This window comes from Typopeltis vanoorti, chromosome 3 (assembly GCF_054136105.1).
Source record: "Typopeltis vanoorti isolate ZY-2024b chromosome 3, IOZ_Tvanoo_1.0, whole genome shotgun sequence".
Classification (NCBI taxonomy): Eukaryota; Metazoa; Arthropoda; class Arachnida; order Uropygi; family Thelyphonidae; genus Typopeltis; species Typopeltis vanoorti.
In genome coordinates this window covers 106,243,968-106,269,429 of record NC_143551.1, presented here as the reverse complement: position 1 = coordinate 106,269,429, position 25,462 = coordinate 106,243,968, and the positions used below count along the sequence as shown (strand labels likewise).

General features: G+C 36.4%; 1 protein-coding gene across 2 annotated transcripts in view; it reads right to left on the bottom strand.

Moving 5' to 3' along the window:
* spg (dedicator of cytokinesis spg) overlaps positions 1 to 25,462 on the bottom strand; it is an 869,351-nt gene that overhangs the window by 459,507 nt on the left and 384,382 nt on the right. For both annotated transcript variants that reach the window (XM_090390789.1, XM_090390790.1), the window contains 2 exons: positions 19,679 to 19,779; positions 850 to 984 (listed from right to left, as the gene is read on the bottom strand). In XM_090390789.1, the coding sequence (XP_090246915.1) occupies positions 850 to 984; positions 19,679 to 19,779 (236 nt within the window). The remainder of the gene's footprint in view (positions 1 to 849; positions 985 to 19,678; positions 19,780 to 25,462) is intronic.

Sequence of the window (25,462 nt, the reverse complement as noted above, 5' to 3'; positions counted from 1 at the left end):
TGCCCGAGGGAAGACGTGTGACAAGTGTATCTAGAAATGGAAGTGTGTTGTATGAACTGTATGCGTTTGTGTTGTTTGTTTAGGTGGCTAATAAATGTGTCTAATGTCTGGCAGCCATGGGACCAGATTGTGAAAACATCGTCAACGTATCTAAGCCAGACTTTGGGTTTTAGAGGGGAGGAATCTAGGGCAAGTTGCTCAAAATGTTCCATATAAAAGTTAGCAATGGGGGGGGGGGGGGGGAAATAACAGCGAGCCCATGGCTGTGCCTTCTTTTTGTAAGTAGAAGGCATTTTGCCATACAAAGTAACCCAACCGTAATACATGCGCAAAAAGCGGCGTGATATCTGGAGGGAATTTGATCTGTAGGAGAAGGATTGTGTCATTGATTGGGACATTTGCATAGAGGGCAGAGACATCAAAACTGACTAATAAATCATCTTTTTCCAATGTAATGTCTTTGATGATGTTTATGAAGTGTTGTGTGTTTTTGATATAGGAAGGGGAATGACCTACCAACTCCTTGAGTGTTGCCGCTAATTTTTTGGCTAAGTGATACGTCGGGCTATCAATTCCTTCAACGATAGGTCTTAGCGAGGATTAAAGAAAGAAAGAATTAAACAAGAAATAATTTCTTGGCAAGTATAATTTACTTTAATGAACAAATATGGAATATGTATAACAGGACTTTATAAACAAGGTTATGCTAATGCTCAAATTAGTCATGATCTGAATGGAAAACCAAAAGCAATATTTACAGATAATATTAGACTATACTTTGATTTGATCAATTTATTATTGCAAACTGGCTCAATAATAATTATAAATATATAATAAAATAACACTAACCTGGCAAATAGTATTCGTGACTGAATAATAAATTTGAAGATGTATTCCAGTGAACGGAAGCATTTTTGAATTGCATCTTGTTTATCTGCATCTCTCACAAGATCTGCACAATGCTTAACACAACTTAAAAGTCCTCTGTAAATAAAATGGTAAAACATGAATTCTTTTATGTGAAAGATCCATTTAATTACACTTCATTAAAGTCAAAGTTTAATCTACTACCATAAAAAAGGAAAGGAAGAAACAACTTTCAGTGTTTGGCATTATTTTCTTTAATAAAATTAATGCAGGGTCATCAAAAGTATATGTAACTATATAACATGAGTAAAGAGTGTTTACTAAAATTCATATATAAATTATTTATATATAAATTACTAAAATATATGAAGTCTTAGTTCCTCACTTGCTAACATTCATTTTCATCTTAACACTATCTAACCACATCTATTTTTCTTAACATAAAAAAACTTTCAGCCTCTTCAATTATACACATTTCACTTTTTCCAGTGACTGTTTTTGTGTCATATGTAGCATCTGTATATACAGTATGTTCATTCTAATATATAATGTAACAGTATGGCCATCTTAGAAATTCCTCCTCTTAATGTTGGTTAGTTAAAAATATCATTACCTCATTTTTTTTTCACATTCAGTTATTGAATATCACTCTTGTAATACTACCAACTATTCTGAACTCTTTAATTTCCCTTTTTTTTTTTTTAAATTTTTTTTTTAATCTTGATTTTCTCCAGCCCAGCATTCCTAATAACAATCATCTTCCTTGGAAATTTTCAAGTTACCAGTTCTATGTTTCTTTTCTAACTGCACTAATTCAGCAGGTAAAGATGGCAAGATATTTGATATCACCAACAATTTCATGCAAACTGTCCATATGATAACCATTGGCTATTTGAATCACTAGCCAATATCTGGTCTTAGCCATCAAGCTAAGTATTATCAAAAATAAGGGCAGAAGAATTATTTTTATTATTATTATTATTATTTTATTTTTTTTTTTTTTACAAGGGGGAAAAAAAGGCAAAATTGTTCTTCAAAATTAGATTATAATAACACATGACAAGCATGACTATTTTTACATAAGAGGAAACAGAGATGAAATATATCACAGTAAACAGTAACAAAAAATACCATGAAGAAAAATTAAAACAAGCAATGAATGAATGAAAACAGAGATAAGTAACTGTAGGTATCTTCATGTTCTACAACATAATACTTATCAGAAGAAACAATGTCTGTAAAGCTGTGATTTATGATGAACAAATATTAAATTTGGTATAATGGCTTGGTCCTTGTTATGAAGGGGGGGGGGGTGTAGCATTTTGGAACTTTCTTGAAATTTTCTGACAAAACAGTTATGTTTAATATAGTGAATTTCTGTTTCTTGCTGAAGTACTGAATGACCTTCACTGGTTATATTAAAAGCTAAACCTAATCCATTTTCTTTTCTTTTTGGTATCTTTAAAACATTTGGACATGTGAATTTCTTCTTGGAGATCATGTATATGTGGAGTGAAAACCACCCACACAAGATCTCCAAATATAATTTTGGAAAATTTAAGATATTTTGTACATAACATTGCAAGTATAAAGAAGAATGACCGCATCTCTGAAGTCTTTCTTATTCGTACCTTGGGCGTGTTTGCAAAATCCTGGTGATCATCTTGCTTCCATATCCATTATGAAAAGAGTATGAGTGAGGTAACAATGTTCTTCATTTCTCTTTATGTTGCTGGAGATGTTACAGGCTCCATACCTTAGAGTTCTGATTATTCCTATAAGGGGGTGGTGGTGGTGGTGGTGATGACAAGAAGCAGCATGGAGGAATCTAGTGTTGGTGAGCTTTCTGTATACTAAATAACTATCTTTTATTTCCCTTCCAGGTTGACACTTCTAGAGAATGTCAAGGAAAGGTAATGTTGCTGTTTTCAAGTTCAAGGATAAACTGTATACTATGGCATAGGCCATTAAGATAATTCCTCATTCTTTCAATTTCTCTGTTTGAATCTGGAAAGATAATGAAAACGTCATCAACATATTGCATATTTTGGGGTTTTGGTCACATCCCTATGGTTGTCTTTTCAGAGGATTTCAAGAATAACTTAGCCCAAACAAGATAAGAGAAAGACTGTTGTAAGACCTAGTGTTTATTTCCAGTACCTATCCTTAAACTGAAAGAAAGGTCCTTTAATATACAGTGTGTCTGGTAGGAAAAGATACCAAAGTAACTCCAAAGTTTCTTCTCTGGGTACATTTGTGAATAGGTTAGCAACATCTAGGGCTAGAAGATCTTATTGTTCTATTATTAATTTGTTTATTCTCTCAATAAAGTGCAAGCTGTTCTTGATAAATAATAATTTTTCCTAACATGCAGAGCCTACAAGAAGAAACATTTTGCCAGATTGAGGATAAATGAATCTCTGGTATCTACAATGAATCTCAAAGGAACTTCCAGTTTATGAATCTTTGGTGTTCTATAGATTCTTGAAGCTAGTGGCTAGTGGGTTCTTGGGAGTGAGACAATATTTTACTTCTTCTGGTCAGTTGTCAAGCTTTTTTTTCATCGGGTCATTAGTTTTATTGTGTGTGTGTGTGTGTGTCAAGTCAGTTGTGAATCTAGTGTGACACCACAGGTGTTATACTAGCAGATTATCAATCTAGTAGTTAACCCACATTCAAGCAACTTCTCTGTTAAATTCAAGTAAACTGCCAGAAAGAATCCCAGTGCTCCCCCCCCCATTCCCCTACAGAAGGCAGGGATAACCAAAACACAAAGGGACAGAGCATACATCTCTAGTAAACAAACTTCAAGGGATAGTCACCCTAAGTTAAATTAACAACATTACAGACAAAATTTCTAGACATCTTCAACATGATAACATAAAAGTGGCTTTTGGATCTCCAGATTTTTAAGGGTGCCAAAATCACCTCGACCTAACCTCCAAAATCGAGGTATCTATAAGCTTCACTGTTTGTGCAGAATTTATTATGTAGTTCAAATGGAGCATTACATGTCAAAACATTTAAACATGTTGAATGGAAAGAAAACATGCATCTGATATTTTGACAACATATATATTCCCCCCCCCCCTTATTGTGTTATGTATTACATCTAGTTATTTACTCTTACATAAAATAATGATTATATGTACGAGGTGGTATCAAAAAGTATCGAGACTAGGTTTGTAACACACCAACAGATGGCAGCACAAGAAGGCTGCACACACAGTCACAGGGAGCACCTACCTTCATAAGTCAGCGTGCCAAAAGACATCATCCTATGTATATTGGGAGCTGTGCAACTGATGCTATTCTGACCATCTGTGTTACCACATCTGTGATTTCATCATGGACAGCAAGTTAAAACAAAGAGCAAACGTAAGATTCTGCATGAAACCGGGCAAATCTGCCACAGTGACGTTTGACATGATTTTGCAAGTTTACGGCAATGCTGCAATGAGTCGTTCAAGGTAGTTTTGAGTGGCACACGTGCTTCAAGAGTGGAAGAACATCACTGGAAGATGATGAGAGATCAGGAAGACCTTCAATGAGCTCAACCCCCAAAAATGTCAAAACCATTCAGCAACTTGTGGATGAGGATCATCGAAGAACACTTCACAACATTGCTGCCATTGTCAGTGTGTCATACGGAACAGGCCAGGCAATCCACATGTGCTGTGTTGCTGCCAAGTTCATCACCAGGCTGCTAACCTAGGAGCAGAACAAACACCGCATCAAAGTCTGCCAAGAACTCTGTCAGCGTGCTATGGATGACCCATCCTTCATGTCGAGGATCATTACTCGTGATAAAACTTGGGTGTACGGGTGCGACCTTGAGACGAAGCAACCGTCTTCACAGTGGAAGAGCCCATCATTTCCACAACTGAAAAAGGCGAGACAGGTCCACAGCTTGACCAAGTGCATGCTCATCGTCTTTTTCGACATTCGCGGCATTGTGCATCGAGAATTCATCCTCAGGGGGCCAGACCATCGATAGCGAGTTCTACTGCCACTCGGCGAAAGTGACATTTGGCAAAAGCGACAAGATCTGTGGCGCATGAGAAACTGGATGCTCCATGACGAATAGGCACCCTGTCACCGAGGTCTCCTCACACGTGAGTTTCTCACCAGAAACAACATGATCTCACTTCTGCACCCATCCTACTCACCAGATTTGGCTCCTGCAGACTTCGCTCTCTTCCCGAAGATGAAGATCCAGCTCAAAGGTAACCGTTTTGACACCACTGCGGAGATCCAGTGTGAATCACAGAAGATGCTTGACATGCTTCGAAAAGAAGACTTCCAGTACACGTTCCAGAAGTGGCAAGAACACTGGGAGTGTTGTATTGATATGCAAGGGGATTATTTTGAAGGTGATAGTGTGTAAACGTAGATAAATAAAGTAATTTCTTGTAAACAGAGCTAGTCTTGAAACTTTTTGATACCACCTCGTACTTGTTGGCACCTGAAACTAATTGGGAATTTGTAGTTTAATAAATTCTTTTTTAAATTAATTCTTGACATATGATCATTATATTGGAATTTTGAAGAAAGTCCTTACAAGTACAGAAATCTAAAACTTTCAAAGCAAAATCAAACACACATATCTATTTAGTGTTTTAGAGGTACTAAAAGTGACGATTGTCATCACCCCACTAAAGGATGGCACAGAGGTCTGTGTTTAGGATACTGGTTGTAGATGATCTTCAGTGGAATGTTTGAGAATTGCAAGGTCTGTCAAAGGAGGAGGAGAAATGGAGAGTGCTATAGCAAACTACAGATAGGGTCTGAAGTCAGCAAGACAGGTAATTTTTTTTTATATGAGGAAGAGGGTGAGTGATATAACAACATTGCAGAAAATTAGCAGAGAATTCCGAAGAAAGATATAGAACGTCCTCTGCCAATATATGCATAAAACGACTAGAGAGAAAACTAGCAATCAAATTACAGTGAGTGGAAGGCCTACCATAAGACAGCCATTTCTGAAATGGCTGTCTTATGGTAGCCATTTCTGAAAGTTCCCTATCAGGTCCAATCAAATGCCTTGGAAACAAAGTACAACAGCACAGGTTAGGAGAAACCTGTGCTGTGTCTGGAGATAAGTGAAGTATAGATAATTTCTGCTGAAAATCTTGAAGTGGCAGAATTCACACTGTTATTTTCTGCTTTGCTGGCAGTTCTTTCAATGATGAAGTGATTGTTGATAACTTCCATTACTTTAGATTGCGCTAAGATGAGAGTAACAAATCTTTAATTTGATGACAGATTTTTTTTTTAATGATGTGGAGCATCTAAGCATAATAGGGTGTAGAGATAATAAGTCACTTGTGTTATTTCATGATCACATTTCTTAAGTACAAGATCTGAAAGTGTATGGGTATATAGGTTTTTCAAGATTTCTTTTGGGTGGAAAGCTACAGAAAGCATACAGTGTGTTATTCCTGGTATATCTGGAAATGATTTGCTTTGGACAGTAATGCAGGAGTTGCAAGAGAACAATGATTCAAGGGTGACACTATTACAACAATACAATACCTAAAGAGAAACCAACTACTGACATCATTATTCTCCTCCAACCCCCTGCACTAATAATAGAGATAGGTGGTAGCACAGAACAACAGATATAGTGCCCAATGGCTTCTGAATGGAACATGAAGGCATGATTACATTTAGCTCTTTCAAATCAGGCTTACATTTTTTAATGGTTGTTTTGCAACTGTTATGGGCTTCAATACCCAGCCAACTGTTATGTTTGCTGGGAATGAAGCTAGAGATTTTATCCCAAGCTACTTGCAATAGGTTTCCACAGACTGCCTTGGCACACTTATTAGAAAATCATGGCTTGAATGTAGCACAGGAATTTTACTTGCAACAGGCTTCCCTTGCAGAGTGCCTTAGCAAACTTTTTAGAAAATGGCTTAGCTATATGACAGTAATTTTGAGTGGAATAAAGGCCCTCATTCTAACATGGATAATTTCTGTAACATAATCACAAAAAAGTATTCAGGAGTTGGAAGATAACAATGAATCCAGGGCGACACTATTTGGCATTATTGTAAATGCCAAAAGACAGTGTTCAGAATAGCTAAGAGAAAGGCATTTCCACTAGAGATGAAACTTGTATGAGATTATGGTCTGAGTTACCAAGATGAGGGGAGAGGGGTGATAATACTATACCTGGTAGGAACTGGTTAAGAAAAGATCTGGGGTGAAGGGTTAGTGAAGAAAACTGTCTGATATTCTGGATGGTAAATGAAAAATTTGCTTTAGGATGTCACCTATGTAGTTAAGGATATAAATTAAATTAAACTTTAATAAATATTTTCCGATATTTCGGCAATTCAAAAGACCAACCACTTCCCCTAGACCTACCTGGTGTTTACCAGGTCCCTTGCAGTTGTAAACTGTCTTACTTTGGCCAAACAGGCAGGACAGTGAATATCAGAATTTCAGAACACAAGGACTACATCCGTTTTCACAAATACAGTCATTCTGGGCTTGCGGACCATGCTCTGGATACATGCCACAGAATACGGTGGAAGAAAGCTACAGTGATACACCGTAGCAAATACAAATTTGAAAGACTCTTTATGGAATCGACCTCAGCCCTAAGAAATTCTCCAAACCACAACAAATTTGGTTGTATGTGACTGCCCCAAATTTGGGAGGCCCAAATCTGCAACCTTCAGCCCAACGGCCAAGAACACCTACTTAGCCTGCTAGAGTGCACCATCAGGACTGTTAGGAGAACAATAGCTTCATGCCCAGTTTCTGTGTTGTAGTGCCTACGTGCACGTAACTTTTTTGTAAGTTCCTTTAGAAAATGGCAATGTGACGTTGCCGAAATATCGGAAAATATTTATTAAAGTTTAATTTAATTTATATCCTTAACTACGTTGTTCTATTCCTTAAGTGTTTTAATAATGTATAACCAACGTATAAGCCTGTCAACGAGATGTCACCTATGGTAAAGACTTCAACTACTATTCTAGGTGAGCCAGCAGAATTAAAAAATGAAAGTTAGCTGGAGGTGACATTAAATCAAGAAAGATGACGTTACAGTTCTCCGAGAGCATTCTCTCTCTCTCTCTCTCTCTCGCTCGCTCTGTCCACTTTAGTGATGCTAGTTTCCTGCAGAGAGCAGCAACCTCTCCAAATAGTTATAAATTACAGATGACAAGAAATTAAATTCTAGGTTTAATCCTTTATCCAAGTGTAAGCAAACAAAGCTTGCACGTGAAGTAACTTCACAATTGGGAAACTCGTATATAGAGGCTAATGATTTCACATACTTGCCTTAGTATCCCATAATGCAAAGCACATATCCGTAAGGACATGTAATAATGGTATGCTTTATCAAGGATAATTAATCCTTTATACAACTGTAAGCAAACACAGTAACTTCATGACTGGACAACTTCTTTATAGAAGCTAATAACCTCACATCACTTGCCTTAGTATTCCATGAATAAAGAATTAAAGCAAGAATATAATTTCTTCATCATCATCAAATTCCTGATATATACTCTCAAGAGGGTGTACAGAATAGTACTACATGAAAAATTTACGTCATTACTAACTTCCTATCTACATTTTCTCCAAATCAGCCTGTTAAATGTCAACAACACTCCAATATTATCAGGTCTTATATTTCTGTCTTCTAAGGCACTTTTTACTGTATCAATCCACCTATATCTTGGTCTTCCTCTGGGTCTTTTTCTTGCCAACCTGGCAGAGAACACTTGTTTTGCTAATCTTTCCTCTCCTATTCTGCTTAAGTGACCATACTACCTGAGATTAGCTCTGCTAATGCATTAATGGATGGTGACAATATCAAGTACTTGACTAATATCCTCGTTTTTAATATAATGTTGCCATTGATGCCATCTGATTATGACCCTGATCTTTCTCAAGACTATCATATCTGCAGTCTCTAGTCTTTGGTCAAGTGTTTTACTTCTAAACCAGCTCTCAGATCCATAAGTTAAAATTGGTTTAAACACTGTCTTGTGTAAAGCTAATTTAATGTTTTAGATAATTTCTCTCTTATTTCATATAAATTTATTCAGTTGACTTCCTACCATGGGGTAGAGAAATGCAATACATAGCCTCTCCCACTCAAATGTAAACCTCACCTTCCAGTGGTCCATCCTGTTCTAAAAGTACAAACGAGGCGATGGTGACTGAGTATGGGCGGTATAACTCTAACAGAGTAAATGCTGTTAGATCTGCCTGTCCAGAGGCGTTAGGTAGCAGCACTACCACTGGATGAAAAATGAATTCAAAGAGCTGAAATGAAGTTCCTCAGAAAAAAAAACAGCTGGATATACCAAGTGAGACCAGAAAACAAATGAAGAAATCTTACAATCCCTAAAAATAAAACCAATTAATTACTACATAAGACAGTAAAAACAAAAATTACCAAAAAAAAAACTGCCGCTTCTTTGAATAATCTATGACTGTAATCATCAACTACATAGGGCATAGAGTGACACGTACAGGCAGCAACTGAAACAGAAATCAGGGGCCATACTGAACGATACTTGGAAAAATCTAATTCCCTCAGTTCAAAAGAACTGCAGTAAGCGAATAATCATATTACGTGTTTGCATGTAACGTGTGTTCATGATACTTAGTAGAAAGTCGAAATGCATACAGACATGTCACACGAACGTGTTACCATAGCTACCTAACAGGTACTAACATTTTTTGTATTCTTAAACCTTTTTTGCATTTATCAAATTTTTGTACTGTGCAAGCCTTGAAAAAGCTAGTCAGTTACTAGCAAAACCGGTAGGCAATATTGTACGAACATACGTACGAATTAAAAATCTATGGCCAGTTTATCTACAAGTCTTATATTTTTTAACATTTCATGACCAAAAATATGTATAATTTTACCATCTTCACTAAAAATCGTGCCTAAGTAGATGAAATGTTTTACTTGTCCTATAAGTTCTTCATTCACAATGCAGTTGATATTTTCAATGTTTCTGCCTATTTTCATTGTCTTTGTTTTTTAATGCTGACCTTCATACCATACCTATTACAACAGTTATTTAATTTAGTCAGGGAATCTTGCAGACTTGTAGCAGATTTATTTAGAAGTATAACATCATCCGCATAAAGCAAAGAGCTGAGATTAACACCTCCAATTTTGATATCAGGTTTAATACCACTATCCTTCATAATGTGATCCATATAGATAATGAATAACAGAGGGGATAATGCACATCCTTGTCTGATACCAGATTTAACATTAAACCATTTTCCTGTACCTCCTTCAATTCTAACTGCTGACTTACATCTCAAAAAACTACGTAGTGCTTGATATAATACCCCATTAACACCATACAACTGTAGTGTTTTGAATAGCTTTCCCCTTGGCACCTTGTCATATGCCTTTTGCAGGTCTACAAAACTTAAAACAGATCTTTGTTATATTGCTACGATTTCTCAACAGTTTGTTGTAAAGTGAAAATCTGATCCTGACAACCTCTATTTGGGCTGAATCAGCTTGTTCTTCAAAAAGCTTCTCTTCCACAATCCTTCTCAACCGTTTCTCAAGTATACTTGCATATATCTTACCAGGAACATCGAGTAATGAAATGGCCCTGTAATTCTCACATGCAGTTTTATTTCCCTTTTTATATATAGGTACTATGAGAGCTCTACTCCAATCATCTGGAATTCATTCCCTCTGTTCAGGCCTTCTGAACTATGCAGTATATAGCCACTGTACAACTTTTATACCTCCATACCTCAGTATTTCTGGTTGAAATATCATCTACTCCTGCTACCTTTCCACATTTCAGCCTTTTGATGGGTTTTTCTACTTCAAGTATGGATATGTATTCCTGACTGCATGCATGGTCAGTGTTTTTTCCACTGTGCTGTCATCACTAATTGTTTCATTTACAAGTTTTTCAAAGTAATTACTCCATAGTTCAAGGATATCTTTTTCTCCTGTTTTCATATCACCTTTATCATCTCTAATTCCTTTTACAGCACTCTTTCCTCCATTTCTGAGCTTCTTCAACAACCTCCAGAATATCTTGCCACCTTCTTGATATTCATTTTCTATGTTCTTACCAAAGTCCTCCCATGACTTTTGTTTAGCCAGTTTTACACATTGTTTAGCTTTCTAATATTTGTCTCTGTATTCTCTAAGAGCACAAGCTGACTTATTTGCCAGGAACTTTGGATATGCTTTCTTCTTTTCCTTCACTGCCTCTTTAACTTCCTGTGTCCACCATGGAGTTCTGATTTTTCTATCCTTGCACACAACCTCACCACATGCCTCTCTGGCTGAATCAATCAATGTTTTCTTCAGGGCTAGCCACTGAATTTCAAGGTCTGATTGCTGTTCTCAAAACTCTTTCATTTTCTCTTCAATCATGTTTGTGTATTTTAGTCTACAGTTCACATCTGAGAGCTGCTAAACTTTTATTTACTTTAAAACTTTCTTATAAATTGAATTTCAATATGAAATTCAATTTTATCCTGCTCAACACTAATTGGTGATCACTTCCAATTTCAATTCCTCTGTACACTCTGGTGTCCTGCATCAGGGAGAAAACATCACTATCAACAATAACATAGTCAATGAGATTATTCCTTGCCTCTTCTCTCCATGTGAATTTGTGCACATTTTTATGTTGGAACATTTTTATGTTGTTTTTAGTAATAACCAGTCCATGTCCTGAGCAGAAATCCAACAGGTATTTGCCATTATTATTAGCATTGCTCTTTTCTCCAAATTTTCCCAAAATATTTTTGTATGCCTCACAATCATTTCCTACTCTGCTATTTAGATCCCCAACAAGGACCAACTCTTCCTTTTTCATTGTGTCAGTTGCTTTCTCTAAAGCATCAAAAAATTCCTCCACTTCTACCTTAGTAGAACCTTCTGTGGGACCATAGGCACAAATAAGTCTCATTATCCAGTTCCCCATTCTGATATTTGCCTACATCACTCTAATTGAGACTGCCTGCCAGTCAAGAATATTAGCCTCATATTTAGTGTTGAATACTATGGCTACTCCTTTTCCTTGATTGTCATTGCCTGAATATAACATTTTGTATTTATTGCGCAGAAAGATCTCATCAGTTTTTGTCTTTTTTTGTTTCAGTCACCCCTATTATGTCGATCTGGTACTTATCTAATTCCTCAGCTAGCTCCATTTCTTTGCCATTCAGGCTTCTTACAATGATAGTACCGATCTTTAACTCTGGTGATGTTGAGTTGTGATATGTTTCATGATTTGTTCCAGTAGCTGACTTTTCGCTGTTTGCCCTGGTTCCCTGGCGAAAACAACGGGGGCCTTGTTTAACCAGGTGATGCCCCAGCCAGCATGAAATTCTGTCATGTTGTACCATCATTCGAAATTTTGGTTTAAACCAATAAGAATATAATTTGGTCGGCTAAATCCGAAATTGCCAGCCCATCCTCACCCATTCAGTATCCAGGTAGATACCTAACAGGGTGCACCACAAGAAGGTGAGAATTTGGACATTAGGTCAGAAGCCCTGTCGGTTCTGTGCATTCCTGTGAAGGTTATGTGGAGGTCTCCTCTCAGTTATATAGCTCTGACCCTTAAACAACCCATATATAATTTCTTGGCATCTTTCATTTATAGTATGATCAAGTGGAAAAACTTTCAACATCTATCTCTAATCCAGAGTATTTTAGTAAGAAGGTGTGACACCTTTTCTTTACTTTTATATGGAAATATGACTTGTGCATTGTATATATATGACTTAATAATGAGTTGTGACTGATTTTGATGTGAACGGACGTATTATTTTAGACTGAGCCTGATTAGTTTGTTTACAAGGTTTTTCACGAAATGCACATTACAATGGTCCAGACACAGTTTTCTACTGTCTCCCCCTCTGCATGAAACATGCAAGAGGTCTAATGGCCGGCAGGCCCCACCTGCAATGAGGACCAGTGGTGGATTTATGGTTTTATTTAGGGAAGTAGGATTTCAATCTGTGACCAAGTAATTTTGTGACACTCCTTTTCCCTATCATAGGAGAGCTAGTTGTATTTTATTGCTGGTAGACACCTAAGAGTGTCTACGGGATTTGCTTGTGGACTCTCAAAAGTCCACAGGATTATCTTTAACCTGCTCGGGACACCTCAGCAATCTCTACTCTTTCTCCATCTGTGTCTTAACACATTTCTAAATTATTGTCATGGCAAAACTTCTGAATGAGGCCAAATTCGAGGAAGTATACATGGAATTCCTCAGACTAGGAAAGCTGCTGAGTGATAATTGGCCAGGAAAAGTCAAGCTCTTTGATACATCCCCCCCACCCCCAGCAATCACAGAGGACAATATGGATGACATAAGTGAAGAGCCCATAACTCTGACGCAATCAGATTTGGCACACACTCCCCAAGTATGGAAGATGCTATATCCCAAGACAGCAATTATCATACCTTGGAAACAGATACAGAGGTTCCAAATGGTCAAAAGAAGAGGAAATCTCCACCAATGTGGAAGAACCCAAAACAACAGGGATAGAAGCACTCAATGGTCCTAAAGAAAAGATACCACCAGTCATATTAAGAGATAAGGAAAAATGGATCTCTGTCTCGTCAGCCCTCAGAGAACCAAACATCTCATTCTCATGGGCCAAAAACTCAGATGAGGGAGTTAAAATACAACCCACTACTCTCATGGATTACAGACAGATGACCAGATTTATGGACAATGCTAACGTCCCATATCACACCTTCACTTTACCCAGCGAAAAGAACCAAGGTAGTTCTATGTGGGATAGCTGAAGGTATCACTCCTGAAGATGTGAGCATTGATCTCTCCAGACAGGGCCTATCCCCAGTAAAAGTGAGCAGGATGCTCAGATCTGATAAAAGACCAATGCCTTTGGTAGTGGTGGAAATAAGCAACACATAAAAGCAGATCTGAACTGACAGTAGTATGCGTACTCAAGATTTCAACTGAGCCTAATAGGAAAAGAGCATCTGCAGATCAGTGTCATAGATGCCCAAGGTTTTGGACATGCCCAAAAATTATGTAAGGCAGCCTTCAGGTGCTTGAAGTGCAGCGAGGGACACCAGACCATCACATGCACCAAGCCACACACAACTCCAGCATGCTGTGCAAACTGCAGAGGACCTCACCCCACCAACTACAAGGGATGCCTTTCCAATCCAAAAAATCGAGAATCAACAAAAGTCAATCTTGCTCTTCCACGTAACAACGTTTCAAGCAACCAAACAGATCATCCTCCAGTCTGAAACACCTCGCCTTCAACCTCACAGGAAGGAACAACCATGACTAAAACATATGCTGAGGCTGCAAGAACTAAGCCTCCTTCATCTCTCGAGCTTTGACAAAGTATGGCATCAAGGCCTTCTCTAAAAACTGATAAAATTTAACTTGCCAGTCAAGTTAATAAAAATAATACATTCTTACCTGAAAGACAGATATATGCAGGTCAGGGTCGGCAAAACAGTTCTGGCAGGATCTCGGCAGGCGCGTACCTCGGGGATCTCTTCTGGCACCTCTCCTGTTCTCAATCTATGTAGCGGACATTCCTTTGAATCCAAGAACAACATTCACTGCATTATACGCAGATGACACTGCACTGATGGCAAGATCACTGAGCCCAAAACTGGCAACTAAAAGACTCCAAACCAGCATACACATTTTAGAAAATGTGGATGGCAGACTGGAGGATCCAAGTTAATCCCCAGAAAAGCTCAGCTATATTGTTTACTAGAAAGAAAATCCATATAATGGAGGATATTTATGTATTCATTGGGAGTAAAGATTCCATGGCAGACTGAAGTTAAATATCTTGGAGTGATTCTTGATAGTAAACTCCTATTCAGCAAACATATTAGTTACATTACCTCAAAGACATCCAAAGTCTTAGCACAGCTCTACCCTATGATCAACAGACAAAGTAAACTGGACACGCAAACAAAATTAACAATTTACAAGATGGTAATTTGACCAATCATCACTTAAGGATCCCCAGCGTGGAGCCACACCATGCGAATTCAAACATTCTAAAACTTTAGAGATTACAAAATAAGTGCCTGAGGATGATACTGGATGCCCCTTGGTTTATAAGAAACACCCAGATCCAAAGAGAAGTTAATATTCCTTATATCTCTTCCCTTCTCCTAAATCTAGCTGAGAAGTTCTTTACCAAGACAAGTAACCATCCAAACCCGTTAATCAAGGAAGCCTAGGAATATAATGAAGCAGAAAATTACAAATATAAAAGACCAAAGTCTATCTTAAGTTCAGCTGAACACAGCTAAATTCACTGCCCTCAATGGGCGAGCATATAGCTCACTCCATTCAAAGTTCTTTATTACAAGACAAAGAGGAATATGAAAAGCAATTCTGCTTCACTCATCTAGCCAGAAATGTTAATGTTAATGAAATATGACTTCTGCAACTTTGGTATTACATCTGGGTCTGGTTCCAACTGAAGAGACCTCAAGATCCAATCTGTGACATCTGTTACTGATTGGAAACAGCAGAACATACATTCCACAGCTGCCCTCTTGCCCTGTGTATTTGAATTATTTTATGTAATGTGTTGGCCATTCCATTACTAACAGCAGAACAGGTTATTTATTTATTTAGTACCCACCACCTGTCAGCAATGGGAAGAGAATTTTGATTTTTAAAATTAATGAATTAAAATACCATTTATGGAAGGTTAGAAAGAAACACGGATTTGTAAACCAGCAATATGATTCAAATGCTTTATAATATTGTATTGTGGAAATTTTATTGTTCAGTCAGATGATTTTTGTATTTAGAAAGAAGCATTCTAGGAGATATCAAATGTTTGAATAGATGGTGTAGTTCACCATTGGAATATTCACCGGGGGGGATAAAATTCTGTCTATTCTTGCTATAAGAGATTTTTTAAATAGTTCCATCCTCTTAATTCAATGTGGTCTTATAGTCAATTGCAGGGATGACTGGAGAGCAATCCCAGGCAGAGAAGGCCAACTCAAGGCAGTTAAACTCAGATTAAGGCCAAACATCTGCATAACAGTTGTGCTTTAGTTTCAATTAGTTTTTTGGTTGTTCATCTATATGAGATTGATGAAAAAGGAAAACTGATAGCTTTTGGCTATATGATGATATAAAAGAGCCGAGGCCTTTTCTCTATCTCTCATACTACCTATCTGTCTTTTCTTTCTCATAATATTGTCAGGCTCTCTTGTACGCCTATACTAACTACTCTAGGCCTATGATGAACACCACTTTACTTTTTCACCTCAATAAAGGTAGAAACAAGTTGTGGTAGTGGCCCTTCTCATAATGCATAGCATTATACATGTCTGTAAGGATATGTGCTTTGAATTACAGGATACCAAGGCAAGTGATGTGAAGTCATTAGTCTCTATATACAAGATGCCCAGTCCTGAAGTTACTTCAGGGTCAAACTTTGTTTGCCTACACTTGGATAAAGGATGAAACCAAGAATATAATTTCTTGGCATCTTTAATTTATCTTATCCCTATCTGTTAATGTGTTCATCAATAGCCAAGTAATCTTATGGGCTACCTTATCAACATAGTAATATGTCATCTAAACTTTAACTCTCTAGTATATGAGCTGTTGTCAACATAGATCGACAAAGCTAAACTGGCAGTTTAACTATGACACCATTGTCAGTTTAGTAATTGTTATCTTGGAAGTGCAATTTTAAATACAAATTTATTTTTCATATTTCTGGCTTTCAAGCTTTGCTAGTCGAGTGAATGATTCTACATTTTCATGTAAATATTGAAAGTTTTTTCACCTGATTCCAAGAAATTATATTCTCAGTTTCAACCTTTATCCAAGTGTAAGCAAACAAAGAGTGTGCGTGGAGTCACTTTATGACTGGATTACTTGTATATAGAGTAACGACCACATCATTTGTCTTAGTATCCTCACAATGCAACACACATATCCATAGGGGCATGTATAATGGTATGCATTATGGGAAGGACCACTACCCAGACCAATTTCGACACTTCTGGGTGTGGCTCCCACTGATGAGATCTCAATAAAGGTTGAAACCGGTCTGGTTAGTGACCCTTCCATTAATGCATAGCATTATACATGCCCGTAAGGATATGTGCATTGTATTATGGGATACTAAGGCAACTGATATGATCATTAGCCTCTATATGCAAGTAACCCAGTCATGAAATGACTTCATGCACAAACTTTGTTCTTACACTTGAATCAAGGATTAAACTAAGAATAATAATTAAAGAACGGCATCTTTAATTTAGAGTATAACCAAATGGAAAAACTTTAAACATCTCAAAATAGCTGTTCTCCCACACACACTTTTCCCTTTCTCTGTCATTGTCATCACACTTCCATTTCTCTAACCCCCCCACCTTACTTTTCTTCAATCACCCACCTCTCCTTTTCCTCTTTTCAACTCAGTATTCAAGAGCTTCACTTCACTTTTACCTCTTCTCATCCTACACTCATTCACACAAATTCATTAATTGTCTTCCATGCTTATGTTGCATGCTCATTCTTGATCATGCTATCCATTGTTAAATCTATACTCAACTCTGTATTTTCCTCACTCTTAATAATGCATTTGAGATTCTCAGCTGTTATCCATTTACAATTTATTATCAACAAAAATGCTCACTTCTAACTCAATTTTGCTTTCATCCCCCCCCCCCCACACACGCCCAGTCTAACAATCATGTTTCCCAGCATTTGAGAAAAATAAAGATATTCCTGTGTCTTATCCCTCACATTTTTATCAACTAAAAACTATTGTACATGCTACAAGCATGCTAGGAAATTTTTAATTTTTCCTCTAAAACATAATTCTTTTATATGGAAGAATGAATTGAATGGTGAAGAAACTATGGATAATACATCATGAACACAAGCTATCATACTCTCTTAAACTTATTCACACTAGATGTCCTCACCACTTCAAAAGGCAATCTATTCCACTGACTCACTGTGCTGTGAGAAATATCTTTTCCTTTTTTCCATGGATGTGCTCCTCCTTTCCTCACTTTCTGTATAATGAAAAATTCAATCAATCCTCATCCTATAACATTTCTTGCAGAAGTTCACAGTCCTCTATCATGTCATCCTTCTTTCTCGTGCTTGTAATTACATTTTATAATCCTGATATTATCTTTGTTACTCTTCTTTGCATACTTCCCACAGCTTCTTTATCTCCTCCAAACCCAAGAAACAAAATCTGTGAGCAATAGTCCAGGTGCAGTGGTATCAAAGATTTGTAAATAAATAACACTTCACAATGCCTTGATACAACTGCATGTTTTACTATGGATGTATAGTTTACTGTTAACTGTTTACAGCATGACTAAGAAAAATATAACTTAACAAAAATTTAAAAAAAAAAAGGAATTTCAATAATTCTCTCTTAAACTAAATCACAACAATCATAAAGACAAGTGATCCGTGAAAAGTACATATGTACTATTTCTTTCTCTCTCTCTCTCTCTCTCTATGTGGAAACCATTCAACTTTTTCATCAACGACATCCTTTTTGCAGCCTGATAACAAATCATACATCATGAGATTATTGAATTATATAAAACCTTAGTGTAAAACAGAGTTTAAAGAAATTCCCAAGGCTTTCATTAGTTATCCCAAACTGAAGAAACAAATAACATATAAAATCTTAAGTCTACTGCTCACCTTCATTCCTCATACACATATTGTATACTGGAATTTGAGAATAGAGGTGAAAAAATTGCTAATTAAAATTTGTTGTGTAAATTACTACAGAGATAATTTATCTATAAAATCTAGTAACACTGATATATTTGATTCATAAGAGGATGGTTAATATTTAAGAATGAGAAAGCAGAGTTAATCAAGAGATGGACCTATAAGAGTGAAAGCTGATAAATCCATCTCTTGATTAACAGAATAATTTTAAAGAAATCTATAGACAGGACATTTGTAATGAAATCTTTACCATATAACCTCTCTTTCCCTGTGTAAGTAAAATGTGTTCAGAAATATCCTTGAAAATCCTCTATTTTTGCACAGTGAAAGAGTGACTGCTGTTTAGTGTTTAATTTGTATGTGTGTGTGTGTGTATGCATGAGTGAGTGTTTAATTCAAGAAAGTCATTAAATTCCAAAACAGTTGTACAATGTAAGCTAATAGTTTTGTATTATCCAACATTAACTTTTCTAGAATTGCGCAGAAAAAAACATAGCAAAAACAAACAAACAAAAGCCACAATCAAAGTGAACACCTTTGTTACTATATTTTGTATGTTAACTAATTATTAGTTATTGTCCGCGCAGTTAGCCGAGCGGTCACACGCTCTGCAACCATATGCCTGGAAAAGGAGTGTCCTGCATTCAATTCTTGAAGCTGACGTGAGGAGCTAAGGATCTTTCTCAGACATTGCCAAGTTAGCCAGTCTTGGGCATGGACTGCAGGTTTTTTCCTCCCCAGTTTATCTGATGTTTTTCCTCCTACAAAGCAGGCAAACCAGTCTTAAGAACACAATGCTTTACAAACAATTACACATGGTTGAACATGAGGGGTAATGACCCCACCTCATAGTGAGTTATGAAACCCAAAAAAACGGGAGGCTAAGGTCCTACATGGGGCTTTAGTGCCAAAGAAGAAAAACTAATAATTAATTAATGCTATATGTTAACTATTATCAATATCAGCTTTTCTAGAATTCCAAAGATAAAACAAAACCAATAACAAACCAAAGCCATAATCAAACAGCACCTTTGTTAACTAATTCACATAAAAAAAAAAAAAAAAAGCCTTACTTGTATACCAAAGCTGCAGCAAAATGACCAGTGATATACGTGTCCATTACTGGTTTGAAATGCTCAAATTTGCTGTCCTCAAGAAGGCTAAGAATATGTACCTGAAAAAAAAAAAATTAAGGAGTTATATATGAAATATTTATTATACTTATAAATTTTTTATTTCTTTGTTTGCCTTTTAAAGGTGGTTGTATAAGGCAAGTTCAATATGGGATGTGGAATATGCATTAATGGATTCATTTATAACCAGCCATATCTTTTTCTTCTTCTCTCTTCCATCATCTATGTGGATGATGATGAGGCCGAATGAACTCTTTCCACTTCTGTCTGTCCCGGGAGAGTCCAAACAATTGTCCAGTTTGGTGTCGCTTGTTGTGATTTGGTTTTCAGGTCCTCTTTTATTTTGTCTATCCATCTAATTCTGGGCCGTCCTTTGGATCTTTTACCTTCTATTGTTGTATTCAGGGTTTTAGATGGTAGTATTTCTGTTCCCATTCTGTTCCCATGGCCAAACCATTGCAGTCTTCTTTCTTGGATTTTGTCTATTATTGTTATTTCTTGTTTCAGTGCTTTCCTTATGTCTTTGTTTCTTAGTCGATCCAGCAGAGATACTCCAAGTAATCTTCTTAGCCAACCCATTTCAGTAACTAATATTTTTTTCTCTTCAGCCTTTTTGAGATTCCACATTCACTTCCATAGAGGAGTATTGGAAGGACCATTGTTTCATAGATTCTTACTTTTGTTACTTGTTTGATGTCTCTTGAATTCCATATTTTATTAAGTCATCCAAAAGTTTGAGATGCTTGACTGATTTGTCTGTTTATATCTTTTATAATTTCACCATTGTACTCAATAACTTCTCCAAGGTAGGTGAAGTTTTCTATCTGCTCTAGATTCTTACTATTAATTTCAATTTTCAGATTGGTATTTCTTTTTCCTATTTGCATAATTTTTGTTTTGTCTATATTTATGTTTAATCCAGATTTTATACACTCCTCCTTTATTTCCTCAGAAATTCGCTGTAGATTTTCTTCTGTGCTTGGAAGTAATGCAATGTCGTCTGCAAATTTTAAATTTGTCACATTTTTCCCAAATATTTTGATTCCTGAGTCTTCATTGTTTAAGGCCTTATTGGTTGCTTCTTCCAGTGTAAGATTGAACAGGTCTGGTGACAGATTGCATCCCTGTCTTACTCCGCTCTCTGTGTGAAACCAGTTGGTTAAGGTGTCCTCCATTTGTACTGCACTTTCAGATTTCTCATACAGATTCTTTATTATTCTTATGGTTTTGTTGGGAATTCCAAATTCTTCCGTGGTTTTCCATAGTTCTCTTCTAAGGATTGAATCAAATGCCTGATGAAAGTCTATGAAATTTATGTAGCAACTTTGGTTGTAATCTAGTGTCTTTTCTATTAGCTGTCTTAAGATGAATAGTTGATCAATTGTGCTTTGCCCTGGTCTGAAACTGGCTTGTTCTTCTCCTAGTGCTAGTTCTATATATATGGCTTAATTTGTTTTTGGAGTACTTTCGTAAAAACCTTACTTGGAATACTGAGGAGGCTAATGCCTCTGTAATTATTGCATTCTGTTTTATCTCCTTTTTTTTGTATATAGGAGTTATGACTGATTTGGTCCAATCAATAGGCACTGCTTCGTTTTTGTAGATCCTTTCAAATAATGTTTTTAATGGTTCCAAAAGTTGTTCCTTTCCTGCTTTTAAGAATTCTGCATGTATGTGATCAATGCCAGGTGTTTTCCTAGTTTTGAGTTTTTCTATGCTGTGTGCTATTATTTCTTTGGTAAAGATATTTGTTTCCTCTTCCATGTCAGCGGCTGGAATCGTAATATCCTGGGAGCTGTTTTTATTATAAAAATCTTTGAAGTATTCTTCCCATCTGGCCATTCTTTTTGTTTTACTTTCAATTAGTTGTCCCTCTTTGTTTTTGATCATTATAATTTTTGTTGTCCGTGTCTTACTAATTTGGTCTATTTGTTTATATAATGATTGAAGGTTATTTTCTTCTGATAGCTTTTCTGCCATTTTGCATTTTTCTTCTACTCAGTTATTCTTGTCTCTTTTAACTAGTTTTCTAATTTCTCTGGTTAATCTATTATATTCATCTCTGTTAGTTCTGTTTTAGTTTTATGCTTTTCCTTTGATCTTAACCTTTTTACTTCATTCGAGATCCAATCCTTTTTACTTCCTCTTTCTGTGTAACCTATTGTTTTTTCTGCCAAATTTAATATTATTTCCTTTAATTTGCACCAATGTTCTTCGACGTTTATATTCTGTTTTGGTAGTTCCTTCAGGTTTTTATCAAGTTCTAGTTGATATTTTCTTAGAATATTGTTGCCTTGTAGTTTTTTACATTCAGTCTCCTTTTGACTCTAAAAGTGCTTCCAGATTTTAACTTTATTCTTAGGTTTGCTAATACTAGCTTATGGTCTGATCCACAATCTGCAGAGAAGGAGCTGCAGTTTACGATACTTGATTTCCATCTTTGGTTTACAATAATATAGTGTATCATATTCTTGGTTTGTCTGTCTGGTGATATCCATGTCCATTTTCTTTGAAGTTTTGGATGTTTAAAGAGAGTGTTGGTTATTGTTAGTCTATTATTTGAGAAGAAGTGTAGCGGTCTTTCGCCATGTTCATTGCTTTCTCCATACCCGAACTTTCCGATTACTCTTGCGTTTAAGTCCCCCATTACAATTAGGAGATCTTGACTTGATGTCTGTTGTACTGCTTTTTGCAAATCTATATAGAACTCCTCAATGTCTTCTTCTGATGATGTCAAAGTTGGTGAGTATACTTGAATAATATTCTTAGTTAGTGATCCGATTGATGTTTTAAATCTTGCTTTAATTATCATAGGCGAGATAGGATTGTAGGACAATAGAGAGTTTTGAGCCTTTGGTTTTAATATAAGTGCTACTCCTTCTTGGTGTTTATTGTCCTCCCTGCGAAGTTAAGATTTTGTACTGTCCATGGCAGAATTCTCCTTTTCCAGTCCATCTGGTTTCACAGAGTCCAATCAATTCCCATTGGTAGTTGTCATGCAGTAGTATTTCCAATGCTCCTTCCTGGTGCCAGCCATATACATGGAATTTTATCCAATTTCTATGCAAAATCATAATTCATCCCTCCATACACACACATACTACTATTACTCAAACATCCTCCAGGCACACCTAGTAGAACATGAGTACAATGATTATTTGCTGGTGCTGACCTCAAAGTCTTCCAAGCATTGCCAAAGCAATAGCTTGTCTGAGGATTAACTATTTTAAATTGTGTGTTAGTAGAGAAAAAAAAAATGTTGGGTCTTCCCCATGATATCTGGTAAAACCCTGAAAACTTCACTCATATTGCATTATGAAAGAAGAAGGTATGCTCTGAAGACTAAACCGTTTTTAGCACTTCAAGCTGCCAATAAGCAAAATGATGATATTACACAAGACAAAGAAACTCATTACTCACCTAGTGGTGCTAAGTACCACAGAGGCTTGGCCTTACCTCCCAGGCACATGGATGCTACACTTCGACTCTTGCCTGTTAATTCAACTCCTAAATAACTTCCTCCAATCAATAGTTTATGTCAGTTAAATCCCTCAACATTAATGGTTCTATCAACATGAAAATGGAACAAAGGATTTGCTGTTCCACAATGCCACAAGCATCTTCTGGCCACCATGATGTGGAGTACACTAAACAGAATATAAAAATTCCATAAGCATTTTAGACTTCTTAGTTTTAGCACTGGAATCTAATGATGCAATCTACCTTGGTTACATAGAGAAGAATACTTTCAGTCCCCTTTGAACAAGAGAGCTAATTTAAAATAGATGGTCAGCAAATCAAAATGGCAATGGAAGTTTGACAAAGAAGGAATTTGACATAAATATAATTAGGAAAAAATCTAGATGGAGATCAATAGATAGTTTGATGCAAGTGGAACTTTCTTAGATGAGAGAAGCTAAAAAGGATAATCAAATAAGAAATCCAACAACAACAACAACAACAAAAAAAAAAGACAAGAAAGACCTAATGAAAGGCTCTGGTGTTTATACTGTGATAGTAGTAGTTCAAAATATAAACACTAGAGAACATAATGAATATACAAAGTTGTTATTATTCGCTGGATTTAGTTAGTGATCCGATTGATGTTTTAAATCTTGCTTTAATTATCCTAGGCGAGATAGGATTGTAGGACAATAGAGAGTTTTGAACCTTTGGTTTTAATATAAGTGCTACTCCTTCTTGGTGTTTATTGTTCAATAAAAAGATTATTGAAGAAAAAATGAAAGAGTTTGAGAACAGGAATCAAAACTCGGAGATTCAGTGGCAAACTCTGAAGAAAGCATTGATTGATTCAGCCAGAGAGGCATGTGGTGAGGTTGTCTACAAGGATAGAAAAATCAGAACTCCCTGGTGGACACAGGAAGTTAAAGAGGCAGTGAAGGAAAAGAAGAAAGTATATCAAAAGTTCCTGTCAAATAAGTCAGCTTGTGCTCTTAGAGAATATAGAGACAAATGCAAGAATGCTAAACACTGTGTAAAACTAGCTAAACAAAAGTCATGGGAGGACTTTGGCAAGAATATAGAAAATAAATATCAAGAAGGTGGCAAAATATTCGGGAGTTTGTTGAAGAAGCTTAGGAATGGAGGAGAGAGAGTGCTGTAAAAGGAGTTAGAGATGATAAAGGTGACATGAAAACAGGAGAAAAAGATATCCTTGAAGTATGGAGTAATTGCTTTGAAAAACTACTAAATGAAACAAGCAGTGATGACAGCACAGTGGTAAAAAACACTGACCAGGCATGCAGTCAGGAATACATATCTATACTTGAAGTAGAAAAAGCCATCAAAGGCTTAAAATGTGGAAAGGCAGCAGGAGTAGATGATATTTGACTAGAAATGCTGAAGTATGGTGGTATAAAAGTCTTACAGTGGCTGCACTGCATAATTCAGGAAGCCTGGACAGAGGGACGAATTCCCAATGATTGGAGTAGAGCTCTCATAGTACCCATATATAAAAAGGGAAATAAAACTGAATGTGAGAATTCAGGGGTATTTCCCTACTAAGTGTTCCTGGCAAGATCTATGCAAGTATACTTGAGAAACAATTGAGAAGAATTGCGGAAGAAAAGCTGGGTGAAGAACAAGCTGGATTCAGGTAAAATAGAGGTTGTCAGGATCAGATTTTCACTTTACAACAAATAGCTGAGAAAGCATGGGAATATAACAAAGATCTGTATTTAAGTTTTGTCAATTTGGAAAACGCATATGACAAGGTGCCAAGAGAGAAGCTATTCAATACACTACAGTTATATGGTATCAATAGGGCATTATATCAAGCAATACTTAGCCTTTATTTGAGTTGTAAGTCAGCAGCTAGAATTGAAGGAAGTACAGGAAGATGGTTTAATGTTAAATCTGGTGTGAGACAAGGATGTACATTATCCCCTCTGTTATTCATTATCTATATGGATCACATTATGAAGGAAAGTGGTATTAAACATGATATCAAAATTGGAGATGTTAATGTCAGCTCTTTGCTTTATGCAGACAATGTTATACTTCTAAATAAATCTGCTACAAGTCTGCAAGATTCCATGACTAAATTGAATAACTGTTGTAATAGATATGGTATGAAGGTCAGCATTAAAAAGACAATGACAATGAAAATAGGCAGAATCATTGAAAATGTCAACTGTGTTGTGAAAAAAAACCTTTGGAACAAGTATAACATTTCAGTTACTCAGGCACGATTTTTAGTGAAGA